General features: G+C 34.1%; 1 protein-coding gene and 1 pseudogene across 3 annotated transcripts; one reads left to right on the plus strand and one right to left on the minus strand.

Moving 5' to 3' along the window:
- Positions 1–884: 884 nt before the first annotated feature.
- On the plus strand, positions 885–4,667 carry LOC113056781 (uncharacterized; annotated as a pseudogene).
- Positions 4,668–8,993: 4,326 nt separating this feature from the next.
- Positions 8,994–24,101, minus strand: LOC113061157 (SCY1-like protein 2). 3 transcript variants are annotated; one of them, XM_026230248.1, is made up of 20 exons: positions 23,952–24,101; positions 22,656–22,866; positions 22,217–22,412; positions 21,169–21,326; positions 19,616–19,760; positions 19,254–19,403; positions 18,927–19,148; positions 18,050–18,166; positions 17,798–17,923; positions 17,306–17,482; positions 17,030–17,041; positions 16,084–16,206; positions 14,921–15,034; positions 14,680–14,812; positions 14,457–14,575; positions 14,233–14,333; positions 11,927–12,002; positions 11,743–11,832; positions 11,494–11,613; positions 8,994–9,844 (listed from the first exon to the last, which is right to left on the minus strand). In XM_026230248.1, exons 3-20 carry the CDS (start codon positions 22,391–22,393, stop codon positions 9,215–9,217), a joined length of 2,790 nt encoding a protein of 929 aa, XP_026086033.1. In that variant the 5' UTR covers positions 22,394–22,412; positions 22,656–22,866; positions 23,952–24,101; the 3' UTR covers positions 8,994–9,214. The 3 variants fall into 3 exon arrangements, with proteins under 3 accessions (XP_026086033.1, XP_026086032.1, XP_026086034.1); XM_026230247.1 differs by lacking the exon at positions 22,656–22,866 and having other exon boundaries at positions 23,952–24,099; XM_026230249.1 differs by lacking the exons at positions 17,030–17,041; positions 22,656–22,866 and having other exon boundaries at positions 23,952–24,099.
- Positions 24,102–26,071: the final 1,970 nt, after the last annotated feature.

Genomic DNA, 26,071 nt, shown 5'->3' on the forward strand with positions numbered 1-26,071 from the left:
ACCAGCAAAGGATCAGCATAAACCACCAATGGACCGGCATTCACCAGCAACGGCATAAACCAGCACAAGGACCGGCATAAACCAGCAACGGACTGGCATAAACCAGCAATGGACTGGCATAAACCAGCAAAAGGACAAGCATAAACCAGCAAAGGATGAGCATAAACCAGCACATGAACAGCATAAACCAGCAGAGGACCGGCATACACCAGCAACGGACCAGCAACGGACCAGCATAAACCAGCACATGACCAGCATAAACCAGCAAAGGACCAGCATAAATCAGCGCATGACCAGCATAAACCAGCAAAGGACCAGCATACACCAGCAACGGACCGGCATAAACCAGCAAAGGAACAGCATAAACCAGCAAAGGACCAGCATAAACCAGCATCCCAGCGTCAAAACTTAACCAGCATATGCTAGGGGTTTTTTTTTTCAACAGGGAGACTATGCTTTGAGTATTTGTATTTTGTTGTACAGAAAACACTATTCATATTTTTATTTTATATAAAACATTTTTAAACAAACCGTGACAGAAATATCACTTGCATTAATCCCAGCTTTGCTTATTTAAATGCGCATTCTGCCCTACTGATGGTGCCAGTGCCTGAAAGACTAGGCCTACTTGAAGTAAATACATTATTTGTACTGTAATGTATTATGAGGATTTATTTTATTTTTATTTTCTTCCTTTCTTTTTAAGTTTTAAACTTAATTTTTTTTATTTTTCTTCATTGTGGACTAAATATATTGTGAAACAATGTACTAATTCATCAAAACAACGTAGCTATATGGACTGTATAATGGATATACAAGCATATGCAGTTATGTTTACGATAAAGTGAAACAGAAAGAACATAGGTCCTGTGTCATTTATGAATATGGCTTCGAACTATCAAGAGGATTCGGGTGAGTCTCATATAGGCCTAGTCTTTATTCTGGTATCAAATAAATAAATTGCATAAAACACACGTAACACATGTAACTTGTGTTCAAACTGTTCTCAGAATATATTTTTTTCTTTCAAGATGAAGGCTGCAACCAGAAATCAAGTCCCCCAGAGAAGACACAGATTCGGAGACAACCAGTGATTCTGGATCTGACACTGAAGAAGATGCACAAACATCTAGCAAGGTACAATTATTAAGACATTTCAAAGGAAAGCATGTAAAACGTTTAAAAGGAAAACATGTACAAATGTACTGTATCAACAAAACTCAATAAAAAGTGAAAGAATCTTCCACAAAACATTCTTAAACTTAAAAACATTTACATATGTAATTAAATCCATTTATCTAGAAATGATGCCCACATGTACAGTAATTAAAGTATTTAAAAGCAATTATTTTTATAATAATATAATAATATATATTATATAATATATTATATAATTATGTTCTGTGCACTACTACTAAACGAGTAATACATATTAATAAAATAAATAAAATATAAATAATATAACAGTCTCACAGTTCAAAAGATGATTAGTAATAACCACATTATTGAATGTGAATGCAGCTGGAGCTTAATAGGTGAATAAATCTTAATTATGATGCTTTGTGTTCAAGCGGAATGTCTGTATGCATTACAATCATGGTCACTGCCGATTTCAGGACAAGTGTAGGAATGAGCACATATGCAAGGAATTCCTGAAGGGATCGTGCAAGTTTGGTGCTGGATGTCGTCTCAATCACAACAGTCAGAGTTCATCGTCAGGACAGGGCACATGAAGAAGCAGACCCACATCTGCAGGTATATGTGTAATGGGGTGTAAAAGTATACTGTATCAAAAATACTCAATTATTGTTTGTTTACAATAAAAAGTCAAAGTATCTTCCACAAAACATACTTAAAAACATTGACATATGTGATTTCAATGATTATTATGCCTACATGTCATTAATTTAAGTATTTAAAAGCAATTATTTTTCTTAGCTATGCAACGCACTGGCTCTAGGACACACTCCATGCTATATAATATAATATATAATATAATGTAATTGTCATGCTTCTGAGGAGCGGGGAGAGAGGAAATGAGGAGAAACAGGAGTAAACTCAAAGTTAACAGTCTTTAATTAAAAACCAAAGGGAATACAAAGTGAATCAGGGCATGACGTACAGTAAGACACCGGACAAGGAAACCAGGAACAGAACACTTTAAATACACAACTAAACGAGGGGAAAATGAGACACGTCTGAGACAAATGAAAAACACTAGGAGCAGGAACAGGAAGAACCAAATATGGACACAAAGAAACACGAGGGAGAAAGGAGGGCATGGAGAGCTAAACAACGACAAAACATGAACACAACACAGGTCTGACATTGCCTCCAGGCGGATCAGGCCGCTCAGGGTACCATGGCAGATCAGACAGTTTCTCTCTGGGCTGGATGATTTACAGTTTCTCTCTGGGCTGGATGATTTACAGTTTCTCTCTGGGCTGGAATTAATTAGTCTGAATAGCTGTCAGCTGCTAATTTAAGTACACAATTAGATAATACAAATTTAGGTCAACCAACTACCAAGCAATGCTTCATTTTGTTTAGTCTGTGGTGTAAAAAGTTAGCATTAACAATTAAAGAAAAAACACTTAATCAAAACAGGATCAGATATGGAAGAATGTCCATGCCAAAGTGCCTTTTAATGTCAATAATTTTTGGTCCCAAATTTTTACAGGTAGTCCACTGTATGATTTTTTTTTTTTTTTTTTTTTTTGCTATCCTCGTTTACATAAGTTAATTATAGTGTCCTGCACCCACTAGTAAAAACATATATATAATGATATCTGGTGTCTGAATCATTTTTGGTTTGACTGTAAGTGATATTATGCATTAATGGGTTGGGTTATATTTAATGACTATCTGTTGACTGTATCTGTGTCTATAGGGCAAAGCCAGTCCAATTCAGAGCTCAGAACTGGAGATGGCATATCAAAACAACCGCAGTGGTTCAGTCAAGTTCACTTTTGACTCTACCCAGTATGAGATTAGCTTTAAAGGTTTGTTTTGTATTCTCCCACACACATCTGTTTCTTTCAAATTCCTTTTCTATAAACAGGAAAGATCACAATCATAAATGTCTTTGTGTTTTCAGAAATGTGTCAAAGAAATGTATCTACAGGTCATAAGAGGCATGTTAGACGACGCCCTAAATATGAACCATCTGAAAGTGGAGGGTAAATATGAAGAGTTTACTGAACAGATTTATGTTTGCCTCTTTACCTTATGAAGATTAAATCTTAGGATTAGACTGACTGACTTAAAGAAGTGATAGAAAGAAGAACACATTACCAGCACTTCTAAAAGTGTAATGTGTTAACTGAACAGATTCCTTGGAATAACCTCCCAATTAAAAAACATCTTTAGCCCTTCAACAAATACAACCCCAAAATGGCAGTTTAAAGGGAGAAATCAGTGGTACACCTTCAAGAACATGGTATAATTTTCTTTGTTTATTTTACAAATGCACAAGTCTTTTTTGGACATGTTAATGAGGACTTTGAATGCATATTTACTGTTCATGTGTACAATATATTAATTCATTTTAGCTTTTAACACAGCTTTCTACAGTAGTTGATTCTAGTCATATTTTAATTTCATATTTGAAAATGTATACAATTTTCAAATTAAAATGACAATAAAAAACTTACGATCTCAGTGATACTAATATAACACTGGGACAAATCTGGTGAAAACTCTTAGATTAAAGGTAATCAAAACCCTTCTAAAACCAGCCAACAGACCAGCAAACCAGCTTAGGCTGGTTTTTCTCATTTCTTTCACCAGAACAGTTCAAATGATTAAACATAAGGAATTAGGATGTAAATATATTTATCTAATTGTAGTAACTTGTCTGGCAGATCAATAATAATATGCAAAGTAATATAATATTGCATTGTTAATGTTCATGTTGTTGCTAGGCAGACTGATTTGTGATGTTTTAATCAGTGACAACTTTTGAAATCAGGAAGCAATTTTATTATTTTACTTATTATTTACAAATGTATTATTTTTGAGTTTTGAAGATAATCTATAAAATAAATAATGCAATAATTGTAACAAAATACAAATATTGAAATGTGAACTGAATTTTTCCATGACCATGTAATTATATATTTGGTAGCAGTGTAATAAGCGGGATAGTGTATATTCAACCGGAACCTACTTTAATATAAAGCCTCCAGGGAAACACAATACCAAACCCGATCACCCTGTAAGGGTTTAGTTTGTGATAATCATGGACTGAATGTACATTATCTCCTAATTCATGACACTGACTACTGTATTTATGGCCACAGAGAGATTCAAATCATTGTCACTGATCTTGATGTTGTTTCACAACAGGGAGGTTGTTCAATCTCAAGTGCTGACATTGAGAAGTGTTACCAACAAAACCAAACAACCATGACTTTCACTGTGAATGAGGACTATTAAACTCTGGATTTTGCAAGTATGTGAGCAAAAACATTTGATAGATTGCAAATGTCTTCTTTAGTCTCTAATATAAGGTGCCCTGTGATCTTCTTGAATTAACCTTTAAAATGCATTGTGAAAGTAGTGATTTGAATATTATAAAAGATGCTGTTTTGTCTTTTTCTTTTTATGCAGAGATGAGTCAAGTAAACCAGAGAACAAGGGCCGAACGCAAGGTAAGGCGTGTGTAAAATAATAAGGATGCTCAAGGTCTTGCAGAAGATCCAGATAAGAGTAGAATTTGAAGTGGAAGTAAACAAAACGTTATATAGTGATTTTGACTGAGATGAATGTTAGTGATTGTAATTTTGAATGTTTAATCATCATTATTGTATTATTTGGTAAAATAGAAATTCAGAAATTGTATTCGGGAATTTTGACAAATGTTAATGTAATATGAATGATTTTAAAAGCTGTTTCTCAGCTTGATGACACGTGTCTGAAGCAACCTGAAGCATATATTTTGTTTATTTATCTTAAAGAATTTTATATTTTAAGATGCTATCACTTTTGGTTATTCTATAATTACTCTTGCTAGCCAGTGTGCCATAACAATACAAGCATTATATTGCAAAATTTTACAATAGTTTACAATTAAGTGCCTGTTGGAAACAGCCTGAGAACCAATGTTTGAACACTGCTTGTGAAATTGTTTTCAGCTGGACAGTTTCGTTTTCAATCTCTAGCATTATGATAAAACAGTAATTTGGGTTTGAGTTTTATTTACAAACTGAGCTGTTTACTAAGAAGTAACAGCATGCTTTGCAAAGAGTCTGTAATATCAAATGGATACCTTTATGTAATACTTGATGGGGAAAAAATAAAAATAAAAATATAAAATTATAAATGTGGCCTTATTTAACACACACACACACAATTTCACACTGCTACTTTGACCCAATATTAATTTTCCACAGAATATTTTAATGAATTCCAATCATATGATAATTTTAATCACATATCAAGTTAATTATGGTGTCTAAAATCATTTGGTGAAAAAAGTTTTTTGTGTTGGTGCTGGTCATTTTTGAGCAACTGGCACAAATACTTTTCTCAAAAACTACAGACTGAAATGGTAGCTAAGTGCTAAGTAACTATCAATGTATTCCAGCGTTTTGGAACTACAGTATATTTGGTAAGTAGACTTATCGTGTGTTTTCCAATAATAATTTCACAACATTACTTAAGAACAGGTCTGAAAGTGTCCAATAATAGCTAAAATGGTTTTGTCAGTGGCTTCCTTTCCTTTCCAGTGGCACAGTACCAGCAGGACTCCACTGGGATAATGAGTTTCAGAGCGGGCAGATTCAGCGATGAGCTAGACTTCTCAGGTGTGAGAATGCACAGACTAACTCTAACTCGTGATGATTACGTTCTTGAAACAGTTTTTCTTCTTTACATTTTTTCTTTTCAAGACATTTACTATATGATTTGAAGACTCGGTTTCCTGTGCAATACGTTTCTTTGACCGCTTTCAACATTCGTGTCTGCACAAGTTTTTTATTGTTATTATACATTTTATTGGAGTCCTTCTATGTTAATAAAATTTTAATTTAAAAACTTTTTAAACGTTTTCATGACTTGCATCTCAATTACGATATTAAATGGAAAAAATAAGATTTATAAATTGAACTTAGTGCAATTCAATGCATTGTCTACTTTTTCATATCAAGTTACGAATTTCATATTTAATTTTTTTTGGGGGGGGGGTCCTGTAATTCTGTTTATTAAACAATTGAATACACTTTATTAACAAATATATATATATATATATATATATATATATATATATATATATATATATATATATATATATATATATATATATATATATACACATTTTTTTTTATCCAATAGTAAATAAAACCATGATTTATAATCATTTTTATCACTTAATTGAAATTATGTGAGTAATTTCTCATGTCAGTTTTAAAGGTCTTAAAATAGGTTACTATTAAGATATGTTATAAAATGTGAAATATGACCTGTACTTTTCTAGACTGACTACATTAGATGAACGAATGAATATTTGAAATGTCAGTCTGATGAATTGTATAAATTCAGTTAACACTTAGTAAACACTAGCTAGCTGAGGACCAACTGTTACTGTTTTTGACTCAGAATTTTTTTTTTAAGATAGCAGAATTATGCATATACATATGCTTGTAAAATTATTTTAAAATGACATATATTCTTTCTACTTCTAAAATATATGCGGTGCCACATGCTTCACTAATAACAAGCCTTTAAAATACAAATAAATGACTGAAGTGAAAAGATATTACTTTTTAAATAATTAATTTATTTGACTCCAAAATCACAATCTTTCCAACCATCCAGTTCACATATATATATATATATTTATGAAAACAATCCAGACGTTTTATGTACATTAATCGAGACTATTTGAAAACTGCATGTAGTGAAACACTCATACAGAAAGTTATTTCCACAATCTCCATCACAGACCTGTTATTGCACAACTCTCAATATAAGGCCTCTCATTCATTAGACCAGGACAAGCATTCCCTTAGAATAAAACCTGTCTGGATATTAAAGATTCTCCCCAGGAAAGTGATTCACTTGCAACACGATTAAAAAGAGCTCTAAGTGGCAGTTCTCCTCTATTTACTGTACACTTTTTTTTTTTTTTTTAAATAATACACATTTTGGTGATTTGCTGTGTTGCAATGGTATGTTTGGTCATGATATGTAATCACATGATAAGGAATTCAATTGGTCACTTCCTACAACAGGAAACTGCCCATATAATGACAACAGACAAACAAAAAAAAGTGGACTTAATGTAATGATCCGTAACTTCCTTCAGAAGCACAACATTACAAGAAAATACAGACTGAACAAACACAGGGTAAGAGGTAACAGCAGAGAACCAAAAGCGAAACAAATGTATCAGGCTTCATTCATGAAACACATACTTCTGTTACAAATTTGTTGTATACAATATGCTACAATTGACCATCTATAGCTGCAATTTATCCAAATAACGATAGGAAACCCCAGAACTAAATGCGAAAAATTGTATATCTTGCATAAAGATGCTTATTTATAGCTTTCTGAATTAAACTAATTTTCCAGTAATTCAAACCACGAAGAAAAAATAAAAAATAAAAAAATAAGTCAATATTTTCACACATTAAAAAAATATAAAACCGGTGGAAGCCCGTTTCAACTACTAAATAAAAAATAAAATAAGGTAATTGCAACTTTTTATCTCACAATTTGTTTTTTCTTAGAAAAAAACAAAACAAAACAATTGCGAGATATGAACTCGAAATTGGGAGAGAAAAAAAGAAAGACCGTATTGCGAGGTTATATTTCACAATTACCTTGTTTTATTTTTTATTCAGTGGCAGAAAAGGGCTTCCATAAAAACAACATTTTTGTAATGTGTGAAAAAAAAAATTCATTTTCAGTAACATGATGCAAAAAAAATATACATACAAAGTTGTATGAAGTTGTTGTTATAGAGTAGGGCTGGGCGATATATCAAACGATATGATCATGTGCATCTAATCGGTAAATCTGGTTCCGTGATTACCGCTAAATCTCCATCACCTGCTTTGAAATGGAGCAGCATTTAATAGACAGAGCCATAGATCGCTGACAAAGACACGCAATATCACATTCATTGTCGAATGCAATTCATCTGGGATAATGAACACAATATTGTGTAGCTTGTCAGTGATCTACGGCTCTATCCATTTAATGCCGCTCCATTTGAAAGCAGGTGATGGCGATTTAGTGGTAATCACAGAACCAGATTTACTGACTAGATGCGCATATCATATCGTTAGATATATCGCCCAGCCCTAGTATACAGCAAAATCTTTACTATTATATTACAGTAATGCATATTTATTTAGAATTAAGCACATCTGACTTTGTCTTTTAAAACATAACCCTTTATCCGAGAGAGAAATTTACAAAAGAATAAATCTGCTAGGTGTTTCATGAATGAAGTTCATGGATTCCATTTTACACAAACTCACTTTAAAGCACTGACAACATCCCAACAACATCTCAAAACCGAAATTTTTTTAATATAATTTTAGTGCACCTACAGTACGAAGACTGTGTCCTTCCTTTTAATAAGATATTTTACCTCAGTGGATCATGTATAAGTATGAAACTCAAAAAAATAAATCAGCAGGTACAGTATATACACAATTATTAAAACACTCATTTCGGCCCAAACTATGGATTATACAACTTCTTCCTTTACTGACAGCATGATAGAGACTTCATTTTTCCAGACACCATCGGAATAACAGCACATCCTGAGGCTATCGACGACATTTGCTCTGGTAGACAAAGTCTGCTCATTCAGGCGAGAGGGGAACTTGAGGCTCAAGCAAAAAGGAAATTAAACCAGAAGTGCTCGAGTTTGTTACTTCTTGTGTCTTCTAGGGCACATGTCAAGTCTAACGATACAACGAATGCAAGGCATCCACCAATTGAAGCAGCTTTCGGAGAAATAGCCCAAGCTTTCTGTGAAACACGATGTTTGTTTGGTGCCTTCGATTAATTCAAAAGGTAAGTGCACCATTGAAAGGGCAAAAAAAAAAAAATTACCAAACTAGCCAGAATAACTTTTAAACACTGTCTTTCAAGGACACCATGTACAACAACCATCCAACCAAATTTTGACTGTCATCGTCGCTGCTGATGGTTCTGATTCCCACACAAGGGGGAACATGAACGAAATGCAAATGCTTTATCCAAAGAGGTCTTTAAGATCGTTGTTGACTGAAGTGCTTTGCTTCATCCCTCCAGCATTGATTGTTGAAGAGGCCACAGGTTGCGAAAAGTTCTGAGGGTTGAAGAACGGGTTTGCTTGCATTCCAAAACCACCCTGAACTCCCGCCATCCCCATCGGAGTCGCCTGCATGGGTGCAGTCTGGGAAGGCTGGCCTGTACCAAACTGATTGAGCCATGGGGAAGGTGCAGTGGCTCCTGGGGCCGGTTTAGGGGCCATTTGGTTCATGCTGACTTTGGGTTTGCTAGAAGTGAAGAGGGAGTCTAGGACGGACATGTCTGGGGACTTGCTGGGTTGGTTTTGGTTCAGGGCACTGAAATTAGGAGTGCTGGTAGTGGTGGCCATGCCTCCATAGAGGCCTGGAGCAGCGGGTCTCATGCCCATTCCCATACCTGCCGTCTGGAATCCCATGGGTGAGTTGAAACCATTGCTGACGCCCATGGTGCCCATTCCACCCATTGTGGGTCCAGCTGGGAAGGTAGAGGATATAGTGCCGCCCTGCATGGGCATCGTCCTGGTCCCAGAGTTCAAAGAGAAGTTGTTCAGAGATGTCATGTTGTTCAGAAGACTGCTGGTCAGATCCTTTGCCTTGAACAATAAAAGTCAATGAAATAAATATTTTGTACAAATTTACAACAACAATCTGTAGTTATAGTACATACATCTCAAAAATCTAAATCCACCCTTTTCTAAAAAGCTTTGGGAATTGAAAATCAAATCCAATTCCAGAATCAGATACTTAAGGTCAGGAATCGTATATTTGTTAACTTGTAAATTAAAAATATCAATTCTGCCTATCAATGCCCATCTTTTACGTGGTGAAAAGGAGCTGTTAAACATTTATTTGACTTTTAATCATTCATTCAATAAATTTATTGAAAAACACACAAAAAACGAGGTAATCTTGAGTGAGTCATTCATCAATTAATTCCATTCATAAATTCCATAAGATTTTGTTGTGTAATATTTTTTTCACCAGAATTGTGAGAACTACAACCTCCATATATTATTTATATATGCAAAAGCATGCACCTGATGGTATTTACCGCTGATTAGATAACCAGCTTTACTGACTAGATGCGCATTAATTATCGTGATAAGTGTTTACACACTTCCATAGTTATTAACATTGTCCATCTAGCAAAGGTTTCATCTTTTTAAATCAATGTAAATTTCTATAAATAAACACTTTTATAACTTACGGTAACACGTTATAATAACATTCATAAACCATTAACAAAAATGATATAATGCTTAACAGATCATATATATATATATATAGCTAGAAATACAAGATAAAAATCTTGAGAAATATTTACAAATCTACTTATTTAATGTTTGATAATGCTCTTTTTAAAATCTACAAATGATTTTAGAATAAATTATATAATGTGTAATATATTATATCATTTTTGTTAATTATTTATTAATAAAGGTTATTACAAAGTGTTACCCATTGTACTTTGTGTCATATAACCTTGGCCTAGAACTGCATAAATTAGTTATTAGTTATTAGTTAATTAGGAAAAAAATTATAATAATAAAATGTTTTCTCTTCTGACTGCTCTTTCAGCTGCATTGCTTTTGAAAGCACTTTTCGTTTTCTCAATTTTCTTCATGAAGCAACCCACATCAACAAACTTTGATTTGAAGAAAAAAAAATTGCGAAAATCAGAGGGGAGGGGAGGTTATGTAATATTTTTCCACAAAGAATTGAAAATTATGCAAGCAAATAAAACCTAATTATCTACAGACACTGATTAGCCCATATAAAAACAGTACATTTGTAGACATTTCTTGATTTAATTATAAAAAATGTTTTAAGAGTGTAGGGAGACTGGCTTGATTTTTATTTTAAAAACCAAGCTGTTTAACTATAAAAGTCAAGCAATTTAAAAAGAACAGCAAAATATGACTCTCCATTACCCACAAAGATTCTGTTATCACTGGGTGCTGTAAGACATACAGTCTTTGACCCTTTATATTGTAGCTTACTATTTATGTTTCAAATGGTTATTGGTCATTTCCAGTAAATTACATCAGAGATTGATATTAGGCATTTTGGCTTTTTAATTAAAAGGCAAGGTTACCTCGGGTTAAACAGAATAACCCCGAGTAAAAAATTATGATACTAGTAGCTATTACCAGAAAAGTTTACCGGTTTCACTGCAAAAATTAATTCTGTGTGAAAGTGACAATAGGTTTCCCATGATACCTCTGTACAGTGTAAATGTTACCTGAGGTGTTGTTGTGGCTGGTTTGATACTCTGCGGAGCCAGCGGCTGCTGGCTTCTTAGTTTGGCAGCCTGTTCCTGTTCTTTAGCCAAACGCTGCTTTTCTTCCAGGGTGAGAGACACCTGAACATTACCCCAAACAACAGTTAGTACATCAACCACGTCTAATGTCAACAACCATCTGAGCTTCATCAAAACACATAGTTAAGCAAAGCAATCCCAAAATATTTTAAAGAATGAAGATGTACTCACTCGTGAGGGTTGTGTGATGGTCCATGAGGAACCGTTCACTTTACCATTCACACCTGCACCTCCTGAATTGCTACCAAAGATCTCATCGATCTATAAGAAAGAAAAGAAAAACACACAATCACAGTTCATTTCGTAGTGTGGCAACATTTCAAAACTGTGGACTGGTTGTGGGATATTTACTCACATCTCTGACTTGTGTGGCTGGGCTGGGTGTGTTCTTAGTCTCCTCTGATTGGTTGATCTGGTTAATGTTTAAACTCCTGAAAAAAAGACACAACACTTTTTCTTCATAACAGTTCGTCAACAACTGTTTGTATGGATATTGTTGTGCTCTTTCCATGTAAAAATTACTATAATTTAGCGCTGTAAAAATTAGCGCATTTAATTTTTCCAGTTTAACGGCATTAAAAATATTTTACACAGTTAACACTGGGGTGGAGCTAGGGTTCACAACTGCTGCTTTAGAATTGCGTTTATTTACATCAGACAAGAGACTTTTCAGATTCACACTCCACTTCACCTCAAACGATCACAGAAAGGGTACAGGTGACAAGGAACTTCAGTAGAATCATTATACTGAAGCCTGTATCATTTAAAATAAAGCGCAAATGAAACTACAAGCATACGAGTCAGATCCACATCACATTCAGCAGCAGCAGCTCTTAAAGTAATAGCAGCCAAATAACCTAATAATCCAGCTGCTGTGCTGTCTATTAATCAGAACAGAAGAAAAACTAGGAAAACAATAACTTTTGTAGCTTTAAGAATTCATCTTTTTAATTTAGAATTTAGTGTTTGATAACTTTACTCAATTTCTGTATTGCTGAAGGGCACTAGCGTGACATTGGGACATAGGTTTAAGTGATGACTGCTTTAAGTTAACTTAAATTAGATTTTTTTTTAATAGTCTAATAAAATGTTCAAATGCTGAATGGGTTTAGTCAATGGTTAAATATTAGGAAAAAAACATTTCCTAGGAAAATCAGTAGTATCAATGATCCTTGCCTTCTGTCATAAAAAAAAAAAATTAAGCCATTAAAAAAAATATATAAAATATAAAAAAGTGTATTTAAAAAGTCTAATGTTAAGTGCGATTAATCACGATTTATTGCAATTAGTTTCAGGAAAACTTGCTTAATTTGTTGTTGTTTTTTTTTATTATTGACAGCACTACTATAATTATAACTATGAGACAGCATGCTTAAGTGTGCAGAGCAAGTTAGAGTGTGGAACAGGCTTAATGACAGAAATAGTCCACTTAACAGTCAGCAAAATCTAAGAATGTGAACCACTAGATAGGGCTGTCACTTTTCGTTCAAAAATCGATTGCACAATCGATCGGACCAATAAAAAAAAAAGTTTCGAAAATTAAAGTATAGAATCGATTTGAAACAAATATGTACACTATTAATTTTAATTTTAAGAATTAAACAATTAAAAAATAGATGTAACAAAACTCACAAACAAACAGAAAGAGAAAAAAGAATTCCGAAATGCAGATAGGCGTTGCTAGCTAGACAGAAAATACCAGCAATTTTACGACCCAGTGACGTCGAAAGCGACCTCTACAGAAGGTGCTGAGTTATGAAAATGAGCCACCATTGCCAGCTGACAGCGACCCGCTTTTGTGGTGGAAGATTGGCAGTAAAAATTAGTACCCCTGGGAGCGCGTTTTTTCAACAGCTGGAAAAATGCTCTGCTCTGGCCCCCGAAAATGCTGATTGACTTGAGCAGCTGTTACTAAACAGAGCCGTTGTTAACTAGCTGCGCAAATCCATGTTCATTATCAGCGTTTATTTGCGCAGCTAGTCAGTGTAGTAACAGCTGCTCGATGTGAAATCACACACCTTATGGAATTTACCGCTGATTTGAGAACCGGCTTTACTGACGAGATGCGCATTAACGATTGTTCGATCGTGATCGGCGCAGCCCTACACACAAGGCCTGTTCTCAACTTCAAGTAATTTAAAGTTTCATTTTTTTGAACAGTTGTTTGAAAAGGATTGAATCATTACTTAAAATATTGGAGATTTTTGAATTGCCTAAATCATAAATGCAGCCGGGTTGAAGCCTGCAGTGATGTTTTTCTTATGGCAGCCGTCCCCTCTGCATATATATTATTAGAGAAGGTTGCACACCTGTTGCTGTTCGTTATTCTGCACGAAACTTCATGCCCATAAATAAGAAATATTGCTGACTTGTGCGTTTCCAGAGCTCTCTTTATGTTCGTCCATTATTTAGCGTTGAAAAAGGAAACGTCTTTTTTTTTTCTTTTTTTTTTTAGACATGGAAAATCGATTTTACAATCGATTCAATAAACACTTATGTCTTAAAAATCGAAAATGATTTTTTCACAAAAGTGACAGCCCTACCACTCGATGTAGAATCTCACTGCTGTCTTTTAAATGCAGAAACAGAATCTTTTTATTAAGAACACTGCATTTTAAGAAGGAATAAACACAACAAACAGAGAAATAACTGAAACGGAACCTTTGCTGCTCCTGCATGATGTGCAGCTGCTCTAATTTGGTCTTATGCTCTGCCTCCATGCGATTCAACATCTCCCTAATCACAGCCATGAAAGAGTTAAACTGAAACACAGAGACACAAAACTGTTTAATAATGTGTGAACAGAATCTATACCACTGAGCTGAAGTGACGCTGAATCAATATCCTGTGCATATTCTATGTGTAGAGAGAATGTGTGTTCACACCTGGTTAAGGTTAAGGTTGTTATCAATACTAAGTGAGACCAGATGAGGTAAACTCTTTCCAGCTAGGTGCTCTTTTGGGATGCCCAGTTTCTTATGGTTGAAAGTGCACTTGTAGATGCCTAAAAATATTTCAAATAAAGAATTAAAAAAATGCTGACAAAGATGATGTACGGATTACTATATAATGATGATTTTATGTTCTTTTTAAAAAAAAAATTATTACCCAGAATGCCCATGAGCACAGCTGGCTCCCGGGATGGAATTTGTTGCAGGAATGGTAGAATTTCATCAATGACGAACCATTTATCCAGGTATTCCAGAATCTTGCCTAGGCACACCAAAGAGTTCACCCTCACCTGAAAAAAAGAGAAATGTATCTTCTTTAGTAAAACAAACCTGCTATATAACGGATTACTGATATTCACTTATGTTACTGAAAACATAAGAAGCATAAGGACACTAACCGCTAGTGAGGATGTCTGTAAACAAGCAGATTTGATACGAGGAATAAGTGCATTCTTCATGGATGGGTACTCAATTAGATTGGCAAATGTGGGAATGATATTTAGACAAAGTTCCTGTTTCGAAAAAGAGCAAAAATAGTTGTTATAAGGGACGCACGTTATTGGATTTTGCTGATATGCTGATATTTTTCAACTCATTTTGGTCGATAGCCGATATATTTCCTATTGTTTGGCACCAACACCAATTCTCTCCTGTGCAGAAATTCTTTTTTATTTTGATTAGTTATTGAACATCTGAAAATAACTATAAGTAAGCTATATTCAAACACTGCATTAAAATCATAATTTGTTAAAAAAAAAAAAATACCATTACACAATAATGAATAAACCAGTATATTTAAGTGTAATTTTGTTGATTTTCTTTTTAAATGTATGCTATAGCTTCTGACATTTAAATCAAAACATACTCATGATTTTATGGCATCAATTACTTTAATTGCTTTATTTAATCATAAACACAGTCTATATATTATTTCTGTCTATGTTTATTTTGCTTTCATTTTATTAGAAGTATGCCAACAGCACCCCCTACAGAATTAAAACTAATTAATGAGTGGGCATTAGGACCCAGGCTGCTGCTGCTGCACATGCTATTACCGTTTACTCTTTATTCTGTATGTGCATTATGAATTTAAATGCTGTGATCCAAAACCGTGAATCTAATTATTTAGGCAAAACGTTTCTTCAAGAATGAGCCACACTGTTGACGTGATCTAATTGCACTGTTGACCTGAGCTAATCGCTACCACACCCTCAGCACATGTGAGTTAATGTATTTTCTCTTATAGGAAAGACATATGGCATGATTTTTCATATTGGGCTGATGCCGATATTTACATTTAAAGCCATTATCATACGATACCGATATTGGTCCGATAATATTGTGCATCCCTAGCTGTTATACTTTAAAATGTTGAAATACCTAAATGTCTGAAATAAATGATTCGGCTACTGGGAAGTCAAAATACACTGACACCTTAAAACACTACAACAATAAATTGGACAATTAACAGTTAATGAAGATTATCAATTCAAATACTAATAAAACAACTTGATAAGCAAATACATTTTTTCCTATCCAAACAAGTTTATGGTGTGGTCACCTGTATTTGAATAGAGGGGGCTTCCACCGCTCTGTACACCATGGGCAGAACGCTGTTCTTGATGTCTTCAGGAGGCGTTTTGGTCAAAAGTAGGTCCATCTTTTGTAGAAATATTAGTAGGATCTGTATATATGAAAAAGAATTAAAGAACTAAGATTTCTAAGAGCCAACAAATGAACATGTATCACTAGAAAAATAAAAGGACACACACACACACACACACACACACACACACAAAACAATGCTAAACAAATGGATTAAAAAAAACCTGTGTTGATCTTATGTTTGTTTTTCTGTGTCTATTGTTTTAATTGGAGTATGCTGGTAGAGCACTTTGGTTAACACTCGTTTTTAAATGTGCTTTATAAATAAACTCTGAAGACAAAATAAAACAATGTTAAACAAAAAGTTAAACAAGACAAAAAACAACAACCAAACATAATCATGAGAACCACATTAAAAGATCAGTGCAAACGGTAGAAACACAAAAGCAGCCAATATACTATAAATAAAAATATGAACCTATTATAACATAAATAGTGCTGTCGAACAATTAATCATTTGACAGCACAATTTATAATATCATAAGTCCAAAATAAAAGTTTGTTTGCATTATATATGTGTGTGTGCGCTGTGTATATTTATTATGTATATATAAATGCACACACATGCATGTATATATTTCAGAAAAATATTTACTGTTTATATATTAAATAGATTTAATTTAATAAATAATATTAATAATCATATAAATATATACATGTAAATATTTTCAATATATAAATGTATATGTGTGTGTATTTTGTAAATACATAATATACACAGTACACTCACATATATTATGTCAACAAAAACTTATTTTGGATACGATTAATTGTTTGACAGCACTAAATGTAATTAAGATGAAATAAACTATCACAAAGACAAAAGTTCAAACCTCACTCACCATGTTGCTAGCCTGATAGCATGAAAGAGAGAATAAAAAAATACAAATTTGAACCTTATGGATTACACAGGCATGTGGCAGCCACTGCAAGTCCACACCAAGTGCAGACAGGGCCAGAAAGGTTAAGTGTCAGCTTAGTGCTCTAATATGTCAGCTAGTATGTGGAGTGGAAACAAAATGGGTGTTTATGAGGTTAGATAAATTATATGGGTTAATTTTAATGGTGCGGAATGCTTTGAGTGGGATGGGGAATGCATTAATAGTATGTGTGTGTACCTGTACTGGCTCCTGCTGTTTGAAAACTGGGGTGAGGTCTGGGAGAATGAGGCGGACATATTCCTCCTTTGTGCACTCCTCAGCGATGAGCAGCACATTTGGAAGAATGAACGGAACCATGTCAGGATTCACAAACTCAGACGTGAGTGCCGGGAGGATTCTGTTTACTATCACTCTCTGAGGAGAGAAAACAACTTAATGCCATAAATTACATGAACAAAAATATCACAGAACTTTGGACTCCTCTGACATGAATTTATTTAAGGGATACACCTCAAATATCGAGAAACACTTTATTTTAGCGTCCAATTTGTTGTCAGGTTTAGGTATTGGGGAAGTAGAATATGGTCATGCAGAATATGTGCTTTATAAGTACTAATAAACAGCCAATGTTTTAATTATATTCATGCTAATAAGCAACTAGCTAATAGTGACAATTGGTCACAAAAATGTTACCAGATATTTTATTACATAAATACTGATTGTTCTTGCCTTGGGCAACTTGGGCAGAACTTTGGGGAGACTTTTGTAGAACTGAGACTTCTGTAAGTTGTCCCGCTGGAAAAGCGAGTCCAAGTACTGAAGGGTCATCGCTCCAACATCATCGAAGAAGGGAATCTGTGCACACACATAGACTGAGAAGTCAGAATTTCACTCTCATAGTCTTAAACCATAATGTTAACATTATGTATGTTTTGTTTTTTTTTAAGAGGAAAAAAATCATCAAAGATAGTAAGATCTGACCTTTGTCATCTGATCTGCATCTGGACGCACGTTTGAGGTGACACTGAGCAACATCTTCACATGCTCCCTGACCTCCTCTGGGATCTGACTCAATAATCCTGGACTCAGACGGCTCAGCTACACAGAAGAATGAGGAACATAATGAGATTCACATATTTAAGAGTTAATCACAAGACTAAAATTATGTTTTGGGGTACGAAAACTAGTGTTAGCTGAATATTGTGGCAATTCTGATGTGGTATTAATCGTTTTCAGTATATCCAAATACATTATTGATATTTGAATTATTATATTGGTATTTACAAATTAATTGTTAATAAATTAATTCCTTTTTAATGATTAATACTATTCATTTGTAGCACTATATAATGTGTGTAATATATTGTATATAAAATATTGTGGCATTTATTCAGCAAATCTTCTCCCAGAGTTACCATTTTCTGCCATTTTGGAGAGTACCCCAGAATGTAATCAGCATTATGTTATTATTGTTTCTTTGCGCACAAAAAGTATTCTTGTAGCGTCATAAAATTACGGTTCACCCCTGATGTCACTTGGATTATTTTACTGATGTCCTTGCTACATTTCTGTTCATTGGTTGTGGTAATATCCTTGCTGTCTATGGAGGGTCAGAGAGCTCTCGGTATGCATAAAAAAATATCGTAACATATCGTATTGTGTTCCAAAGGTCTTCCGATTTGAAACAACATAAATGACAATTTTCATTGTTGGGTGAACTATCTCTTTAAAGCTGGGGTACCACATTACTACTATAGCAATAGTTTACAGTGAAACAATGTTTCAAACAAAATGCGAAGGTAATGCGCTTTAAAACAGGAAAACACTGCATTGAAATTGCTGTGTGTGGACTCTTCACCTGGTCCAGTTGTCGGCTGAAGCTTTTGAATATGTCCTGCTTGTTGACCTGAAATACGGGTTTGCCTTCATTAAACACGGCGTGGATCAATACGCCCAGTGAGTACATATCAGAGGCTGCGTCACAGCTGACGGACAGGATGTACTCAGGAGCCACATATTCAGGGTTCGCGAGGCAGAGAGGCGGCAGATTGGGATCCCACTCTTTACAAACATACTTGGGCTAAAAGGCAGAAATACAAAACTATGTTAAGAACCAGCAGACAATAGAGAGAGCTAAGAATGTTCTGACTGCTTTGTTTCTGAGACAATAATGACTGTTTCTAACCTCAGCATCAGACGGGTTACTAGAGGAGATACTGAAGTCAAAGCCCATGATCTTCCAGGCTCCACTCTTATTCAAGATGATGTTCTCTGGACACAAGTTACCATGAACCATTTTAACCCCACTGTGAAGAAACGACAAACCCTCTGAGACCTAAAAGAGAGAAAACAAAGAGATAAAAAATACTGTAAAATATATTTGTTAAATTGCATTATATGCTATACAAATAAGTAAAAATGTGTGTGAGCTGTAGTTTCAGACTTTTTTCTTGTCACTTTGAGATAACATCACTTTTACCCAGAGGCTCTACTAACTCAAAAGAAAAAAAAACATACCTCTTTTTAGCTGAATGAGAAACACCTCACCTGCAGTAAGCCGTATTTGGTCTCAACGTCGTAGAGTTTGTATTCTTTGATGTCTGTGGGAACAGGACTAGGGAGGTTGTCCCACTGGCCGAGCACATTCGCCAGACTGGCAAACACAGGCTCTGTGCAGAAAGCCAGACAGTCTCTAGAGGTAAAGAGACGAAGACATCCAGTGAGAACAATAATGACAGACAGATAAAAGCACAGAAAGTAGAAACTGCTCGAAGGATTCTGATTTGCCTGTCAATGTTTTTATCATTCATCAGCTGGAGGAAAAACATTCTGAAAAAGTGCTTCAAATTATATTGTCCTTCTGTGTCATTATCGTTATAGCTGTAAACGTTGATAATCTCATAGAATTAGAACGATAATTAAAAATGTGTAGTTATTACTATAGTATGTGAACATGAATTATAATACATTCTATTTGCTTTTGATGCAAGATGCATTTTTTATCCTAACCAGGCAAGACAGCAAAGTATTACTAGCAACACAGAATTATGGTATATAATATATATAGGATAAATTTCCTCTATGATGCAGCTGACATAAAATATTGACGGTAAAGAAAACATAATGATCTAAAATGTTTCCATTTTATATAAAATAAATATTCAAGATAGACAATCTTACAGGAACCTCAATTTTTGTGAGATCAACTTCAAATTTGGAACATAACTTTTATTCCAAATTTGAAGGTGACACAAAAAGTGAAGTTCCTTGTGAGATTTTGTTTAGACACCATATGAAAAATAGCCACCATTAACAGCAAAACTTATAAATCTTTTATTTATTTATTTTTGGATGCATTTTCATGTCTCAAATTTAGGCACTTCGGTCACAATATTATGTAGTTATTAACAGTTGAAAGCTCAACCTTGAGACACAAACCTTTCCAACAAACAAGACAATTTCATGACAAGGATTTTATCAATGGTATTTTCTTTTTCCAATTTAAACTGAATTAAAGTTGATTCATTTGATTATGCACTTTTAGAGAGCCAGCAAACTTGCTCTTCTGTTTTGAAACTGGTTTGGTTGTGTCTTGTAGCTCTGTCGCATCTCTTGTGAACAGACAAATTGCTTGCCCTGGAATCTTATTGCATCGTGTTTAGTGAGAATAACATGTAGACTGTAGACAGCAAGGCTAGATTCTGGAATGGAGCTTAAGTCTCACATCTCCTTAGAGATTCATGTTTTATTCAGGAGAGATTTTCCACAGACGAACTGCTGCTTTTGATCTCACGCATCCACACAGACACGTATTGATTGTAGCAGCACAGGAGCCAAATCTTAAATAAAGAAAAAGCTCTGAACTCTTAGATTCTTTGCTTCTGAAGCTTCATATCGGTTTTATTCCATAAATCAAAGTGAAAATAAATCAAAGTGGATTTAAAATGAAGTGCAGTGATGATAACACTGGCTTTCTTCAAACAGTAATGAGCTGACCTAGAAAGCACTTTCGGCCATCATATGCATATTTATCTAAGCTGGACAAAAGGCTGTCCATGTAGACAGCTCACTAGGTTGTCTGTGTCACTGCAAGTAGTCACCTGGACTCCTCCAGGGGGTGCTGGACCGTGAGGAGGCGCGGATGTCTTAATCGCGTCAGCTGTTGAACTCCTTTCTTCAGTGAATCAATGATCTGATCCTTCTCAAACTTCTGATAGCGATCAATGATCTTCTTATCGAACACAAAGACTGCCACTTCCTGGGGGAAACAGAGAGCAAATTTGTAGCAGTGTAACGTTTGAATGGCTGAACACACATACACAAAAATAAATTCAAATAGAATAAAATAAAATACATAAATTCCAATAAAGAGCCTGAATGAAATTAAATAAACAATGTATTTATTAATCAATTCCAACAAATAATTAATACATTTTACATTTATTTTGCAAACAAATGAATGTCTCTACATTCCACAAATTTTATATATCTGTTTATATGTACATTCAACATTAATTTATAAAATCATATTACATTTGAAAAATTATCTGTAAATCTGCAAAATTAATATATAGAATATATAGAAAGAGATGTAATAATAATTTTAATATAATTAATATTCACATTATTATTCGTATTACTTTTGCAATAATATCTGTACATTCGACCAAAAAATAGAAATTTTTCACTTTACAAAAACATCTGTACTTTGGCACAATCAGCAAACAATTTAATGAAAAACACTTGTTATTTATTTTGCAACAGTATCTGTTCATATGTGCATTCAACATATTAATTACACATTACATTTACTTCTTAATAACTCAACCTATTCTAACTGATGCTTCCAAGGCTACCACAAATCATTTGCAATTTTAACCAAAACCACATCTGTATTAGCCATCCAAACTATTTTATTTTGATGGCAACGAATTCATTTCAAAACGCATGTACGCGATCAACAAACGCATGAATGTGGCAATGTGAGGAAGCAAGAACGGTCCTGATAAGTCATGACAATTACATCATTCAAAAAACTGTGCTGTAAGTTTTCTAGGTTAAATGCTTGCTCTTCCACTGTAAACATCTTATCAACATCAAACGTGATCCTGTTCATGAAAAAGACTATAATAAGTACCCCACACACACCTGTTTGGTGGATTTTTTGGTGCCATTGTAGATCCTCCAGCTCATTCCTGGACCCCCGCTTGCGATGTGTCGGCCCACCTCAAACTCCCGCGTCACAGGGTTGCCCATGACAGCACTGGTCACATCAGCGGTCACCTTGGTCACGGTGCTCTTTAGTTTATTGAGCATGGACTCCATGACTCTACCGGCTTTCAACCTGCAACAGGAAGCAGAAACAGTACATAGGCTTTAAGAGTAATTTCATCATGTTGTCATGCTTCCTGTAGGACAAAGACTTTAGAGGGTTTTGTTATTAACTAAAAATACAAATATTAAAGAATGTTTGATAATTGAAATAAAGCTAAAATATAATATAATATAAATTGAATTATACCCACGAGTGCACTGCTAAATAATAGCTGCTAGGATAAAATTACAAAAATAAAAAATAAAAATTGACCTAAATGCATCTGAAAATCTGTCACTGTGAATTTTCAGAAGGGTCCAAGTGATCCAGGCTCAAGATAAACTCTGTATTGATGCTGACAGCATCTCTGGGAGTTTGCAGGAGACCAGGAAGAAGAATCCACTGTTCTGTCAGATGAATATAGGAAACCGTCTCTTGTAATGGTTGCTTTACACACTTTTAATTTGGCTCCAGATTTAGCTGGCTGGATTTTAAGCAGAACACACACAAAATAAATTACTAGAATAAAAATTTTTAATTAAAAAATTAACCCTGACTAACTTGTAATACAATAAATAATAATATAAATAAATACTAATACTAATAAATCTGCATATTTTATTATTTAATTACTATTAAATGTTAATAATAATAATAATAATAGTTTCCCATTATGTTAAGCTATCAACAAAAAAATAATAATAATAAAAATTAATTAACAAAATGTACTTATTCTAAGGTTATTATTAATGGCTTGTAATTATGCATAATACACTGTAGTAAGTAAACAGTACTATTAGATTATGATCGTTATAATATTAAAATAATTACTATAGTTGTGTGTGTGTGTTCTCAATGAATAAATTATAAAATAATTACAAAAAATTAATAACTCAAAATAAAACAAAACTATAGCAGTAAACCAATTATACTGAAATTCCATCAAATTAGAAATTAGGCTGCTACTACAGGATGACCACATTTAATCATACATTAATTAGACTGAAATTAAACCGTTAAATAATAAGCAACCATGACATCATAAAAGACTGAAATATGGAGAATGTTAGTTATTTTATTGATATAATATCATCATTAGATATCATATCCTCATATTTTTCATTGTTGAGGGTGTGACGTATTTAACACGTATTTGATGAATGAGCGAGCGCCAGGCAGATTGAGATTCAGAACAAAACACTACTCGTTACTGACGGAAGAAACTTCCGTATTCACTTAAAACATCAACTTTTTCCTTCGACACCAAATAAGAAAACGTCGCCTGAATTATACATGATGCCCAAAATGCTGTCAGTAACGTTAGGTCTGTAAATATTACTTGGGTTTCTCAACGCAACAAAACCTCAAAGTGCTATCTATGAGAAATTAACTGAAACGGAGAAATATTATAACGTTCACAGTGCAGATATATAATAAAACACGACATAAGCCGAGCTAACAGGCTAAAGCTAATGGAGTGAAGCGTCACTACACAGAACGGATCGATAACCGCGGAACAGAGTCTCAGAACAAATATCCCGCTCATAAACACAGAGCATGCAGTCTTACCTTTACACTAGAGGAGATGACAGCGAGATTAAGAGCAGGATTTAGACAGTAAGAAACCCGTCAGCAGTGCTGGTGGCTAACAGCCTCCATGACACTTCATCAAACACCTGAGACTCCGCTTCAGCGAACGGTCCTCACTGAACCAGCGACGATAAAAGTCCTGCCTTTCAAAATATTCGCTTTTAACCAGCATCCAGCTGATGTTTATTTTATTTCATTTTGGACCCCTGATACAGTTTCTTAATAATAATTAAGCTATTTTTTGCTATTATATTCCTCTTTTCTAATGAAACCCCACTGGATATTATTAAAACCTGATCACTTATATTTCATATAAATATTAAACGCTTTTTTTTAGTAAATAAGAGTCAGAATGAGAGTTCCGAATTAATTTTAATAAGTTTAAAATATCAGGAAAATTTAAGTGCATATAAAAAAAAATAATTTTAATGCAATTACAATAATTTGTAAGGTATGCCATTCACCTTCTGTTCAATTACTTATTAATAAATACCATCAATATGTAACACCACAATGAACATAGTGCATTTATGATTTGACAGTCAAAACCAGAAGTTGAGACTTATATATTGAGAACAGTAATATACGAGGTCAACATTAATTTAAATCATCTGCGCTCGCAGCCATTGCAAGAATAAAGTAAATAAGTGATAACTCAAATCTCTACCTTTAAGGCATAGGTATCTATATCTTGATTTCAAGTGCAGCTACAAGTATTTCTAATAGCTTTAAAAAAAAAAAACCTGAGCATTTCACACAATTCAAGTAATTCTACACTGATATGTTCATAAAACACTCCTGAAACTCACCAGATGAAATAGTGTACAGTAGTGATTAGCAGTTTCTTCATTAAATTAATATTTCTAACAACAGTCCTGCTTATAAAGCTTGTACGAATCAGAGTCTACTTGCAAATTCATGGACTAACAGATCAGTTGTATGCAGTGTTTCTAGAATGAAGAAAATAAGTGCTGGAGGAAAATCACTGTGTGATGTCTCTGGAAGTGTTTGGCCAGTCATCTCTTCTGTTTGACGGACAGACCGTCACTGTGAACAATCTGATGCATTAACTGCTTCAAACTGTAGAGAGTGGCTTTATCTTTGTCATCCTCATACTGCTGGGGCGACACCTGATTACAGAATGTGAACACTGCAAACATATGAAAGGAACCGTTAAATCGAATCAAACTGGAAATCAGTTTTACAGTGAGATTGGAAGCGGACTTACGTGCTACATTATCTAGATCCCTCCCTTGCTGCAAGGGTCGTAGTGTCTTCCTCACAGCCTCTGTCAGTGATAATGGGGTCTGGATGTAGGGAAGATAAAGGATGAAATTTAGTGTGAATCACACAGAATTCTAAGAGACAATGTTTAAGTAAAAAGGTTGTGTGTGATTATCCATGAGGAACAGCAGCAGTTGTTCACACTGGACACGAGTCATTTTCTGGATCACAGCCTTCACAAACATCTTGCTAACCAAAGCTGTTTGAACACAAACATAAAGAGCCTGTTCATTTTCCTTTTTTTTTTTTTTTTTGGATAAACTCCCTACATTTTAAGTGAAAATTTAGGCTGTGGATTTAATTTAAGGTTATTAGAAACATTTACATCACAGTTTTAAAGATTGGGATCAGAACAACAAATTTCTTTTTTAAACAGATTGTACTTTTTTTTCTGCAAGGATGCATCCAATTGGTGAAAAGTGACAGAAAAGGCTTGCATTGTTACAAGGAACATTCTATTTTGAATGAATTGCTGTTCTTTTGAATGGTACATTTATATATATATATATATATATATAAAGTAATTAAGGCTTCCACTGAAATATTAAGCAGCACTACTTTTTTTTAACATTGATAATGATAAGAATTATGTTTTTTTTTTTTTTTTAAGAAGCAAATCAGCATATTGGAATGATTTCTGAAGGATCATGTGACACATGAAAATTGACCTCAGGAATAAATTAAATGAAAATTTAATTAAATTTATGCATTTAGCAGACGCTTTTATCCAAAGCAACTTAAAGTGCATTCAGGCTATCAATTTTCACCTATCAAAAAAATATAAAATTACATTTTAAAATATATGTAAAAAATGA

The sequence above is a fragment of the Carassius auratus genome, chromosome 4, assembly GCF_003368295.1.
Source record: "Carassius auratus strain Wakin chromosome 4, ASM336829v1, whole genome shotgun sequence".
In the NCBI taxonomy this organism is placed as follows: Eukaryota; Metazoa; Chordata; class Actinopteri; order Cypriniformes; family Cyprinidae; genus Carassius; species Carassius auratus.

Bases quoted from the DNA above. Each gene is read 5' to 3' on its own strand.
- LOC113061157 (XM_026230248.1), bottom strand. From the start codon at position 22,393: ATGGAGTCCATGCTCAATAAACTAAAGAGCACCGTGACCAAGGTGACC. The intron at 17,924-18,049 runs GTCAGATCTTAC...GTGTGTGCACAG, and splicing joins ATGCAGATCAGATGACAAAG to ATTCCCTTCTTCGATGATGT. The intron at 14,576-14,679 runs GTAATAATTTTT...AAATATTTTTAG, and splicing joins TGTGCTCATGGGCATTCTGG to GCATCTACAAGTGCACTTTC.